Source organism: Morone saxatilis, unplaced genomic scaffold (assembly GCF_004916995.1).
Source record: "Morone saxatilis isolate NCDOM2014 unplaced genomic scaffold, NCSU_SB_2.0 Contig14, whole genome shotgun sequence".
Classification (NCBI taxonomy): domain Eukaryota; kingdom Metazoa; phylum Chordata; class Actinopteri; family Moronidae; genus Morone; species Morone saxatilis.
In genome coordinates, this window is record NW_023339696.1 from 22,441,239 (window position 1) to 22,444,144 (window position 2,906).

Sequence of the window (2,906 nt, forward strand, 5' to 3'; positions counted from 1 at the left end):
TTTGTCTCAGTGTTAGTTTTTAGTTTAGTTTATTATAATGTGGGGGTTGTTTGTTAAGGTCAGGTTGGAGATGTGAGATTGATTTTTGACTGAGGCGGGTGTAGAGAGAGTTGCAGTAGTCCAGATGCGATAAAATAAAAGCATGAATAACCTTGACTCACTGACTGTTCGACCAGTCCAGTTACAGACCTTCCACGTGTGCTTCTGAGAGTATTTTTGACAAACTTATTGGCTTTTAAAATGTATTTTGTGGATTGTGTTCCAGGTTCTGCCTCAGGTCAAAGTTCACAATGGAGGAGCTCATGGAGCTGGAGTTCTTGGTAAGATTTCTTTTAGTGGAGGCCGCTCTGTTCGGGTATTTTGACATGTGTTTGTATGAAGTACTAACACACACACAATAGCTGTTAGCAGATACATTCAATATAAATATAAATATATAAATGTGATTATTTGCTGTTTCTGTCTGCAGGTTTTCATCTGGAGGGTCCGTTCATCAGCCTGGAGAAGAAAGGAGCTCACCCGGAGCAGTTCCTCCGAACCTTCCAGTCTGGAGGCATCGAGGACCTGATGGAGGCCTACGGCAGCCTGGACAATGTCGCCATGGTGACGCTGGCTCCCGAGCTGGCCAGCAGCCAATCGGTGGTGAGGGAGCTCTCCAAGAGAGGCATCACCGTGTCCTTAGGTGAGCATCGTTTACTCACTCTGTGGTGATGAGTCTGATTGTTTGCACCTAAAATTTAAAGGACCTACAGTGCATCCAGAAAATATTCACAGTGCTTCACTTTTTCCACATTTTGTTAAGTTACAGCCTTATTCCAAAATGGGTTAAATTAATTGTTTTCCCTCTAAATTCTACACACAATACCCCATAAAGATTTGCAAATTAATTAAAAATAAAAAACGAAGAAATCTAATGTACATGCCTTTGCCATGACACTCAAAATTGAGCTGTATGGTAGAGTGGACAGACAGAAGCAACTCCTCAGTAAAAGGCACATGACAGCCCACCTGGAGTTTACCAAAAGGCACCTGAAGAACTCTCAGACAATAAGAAGCAAAATTGGAAAAATGGAAACAAGTGAAGTGCTGTGAATACTTTCCGGATGCACTGTATATGTAACTTTTATAAAACCACTCGTGGTTTTTTAATGAACTGCAGTCAGCGTCCTCATCATCATATTTAGAATAACGTTACAGCCAGATCAGCCGTGGGAGTGTGGATTAACTGAACACTTCCCTCCTGTAGGTCACTCTGTGGCCAACCTGGCCCAAGCTGAGGAGGCTGTTAAGCACGGAGCCTCCTTCATCACTCACCTCTTCAACGCCATGCTGCCTGTGAGTCCCTCCTCATCCTCTTTTAGACCCTCGTTGTGCACATGATCCTTCCACTGCACACTCTTAACATCTTAACATCTGTAAACGTGTCTAGTAGGACAACGTCTGGAAGCTGCTGCATCACATTTTCGGGCCGCTTTCTTCTATATCCATATCCAGGCTCTTTGTAGCTCTGGTTAGATCATTATCGTTATTTATAGCATCTTCTGTCCTCTCCTGTGTCGTGATCCAGTTCCACCATCGGGACCCTGGTATTGTGGGTCTGCTGACCAGTGATCAGGTTCCTGCAGGCAGGACGGTTTACTATGGCATGATAGCAGACGGGATCCACACCAACCCCGCAGCCCTGCGTATCGCTCACAGAGCTCACCCTTCAGGTCAGTGAAGGGGCTTTTTCTATCATTAGTTGTTGTTGTTGTTGTTGTTGTTGTTGTTATCACTGGACAATGTGTATAGTCAGAGAGTTTGTACTATAGAAATTTTAGCAACGAGTCAATCTGCAAACTCCATAAATCACCTCGGTACCGCTGTCGTCAAACTGTCAGTCTCGGAGGTTGTGTTCACTGGGAGGCTGCTGAGCCCCGTTCAGTTGAAGGAGAAGACTGATTGACGGGTGAATGTCAGGATATATTTATTTGTTGAAATGCGTTATTCATGGTGACCGTAGCAGCGTCACATTTTGTTTTACAGGAGGAAACGAGCAATAATGGGATTTGATACAAAAATACAAAGAAAATTGATTTTTTTTTGCACCCACATTGTTAAATATGTTAACATTATAACTGAGGATGTGAGGCTTAAAGGGTTAAAAGGAATTTATTAATTTCTGGGACTTTAAGACAAAAAGAAATGTGAAAAGATTATTACTGCGAGCACAGCAGGTAGAAGGTGTTGTCTAACGGTTGCGGCGGTGGTAAACAGAAAATGAATCAGCTGACTGAAATTTATGACATGACCGGAATGTGCTTTCTTAGGAATCATGCTTATTATGTTCTCTGTAAACGTTAAAGCAGCCTGGAAGCCCAGGTGTTATTGACGGTAACTTTGCTTCACCTGTAAAATTATAAAAAAAGTCTTACATCAGTTTTTTTTTTAAGCCCTTTAGGTGACCATTTGTACACGAAAAAATGTTAATTGTTTCAGTAATGTACGGCTTTGTGTTGAGTTTAAATTAGCCCCAGCTACCGGACCACATCAATTGTTGCAGTGACTGCATTGTTGGTGTTCCCCCCAGCCTTGAAGATGAGGCACTTTTTAGGGCAGGCCTGGTAACACCCAATGAGCGCATTATCAGCAGACTGCTAACAGCTGCGCTATTTTCCTTTGTCTTAGGCTTTTTGGGCTTTTCTCCAGTGGTGTTTAGGGAGGGCCCGTACAAAATAGAAAGCAGGAAGGTGTGGTCTATCACCAAAACTCCACCTTCCCCCCGCCCACGCTGTATTATACACACATGAAGGCAGAATGTACAACAAACCATCCTGTAGATACCAGTTTCTTCAAACAGTCCGTCTTACATTAAACAACCCCGCCTGTTGGTACAAGTTAAAGGTGATTTTGTTCCCAACTTCCGA

At 43.1% G+C, this 2,906-nt stretch overlaps 1 protein-coding gene across 1 annotated transcript in view; it reads left to right on the forward strand.

The window, feature by feature from the left end:
- Positions 1-2,906, forward strand: part of amdhd2 (amidohydrolase domain containing 2) — a 7,855-nt gene that overhangs the window by 3,376 nt on the left and 1,573 nt on the right. The window contains exons 5-8 of the mRNA XM_035655351.1: positions 266-320; positions 470-682; positions 1,247-1,335; positions 1,568-1,712. Coding sequence (XP_035511244.1) covers positions 266-320; positions 470-682; positions 1,247-1,335; positions 1,568-1,712 — 502 coding nt within the window. The remainder of the gene's footprint in view (positions 1-265; positions 321-469; positions 683-1,246; positions 1,336-1,567; positions 1,713-2,906) is intronic.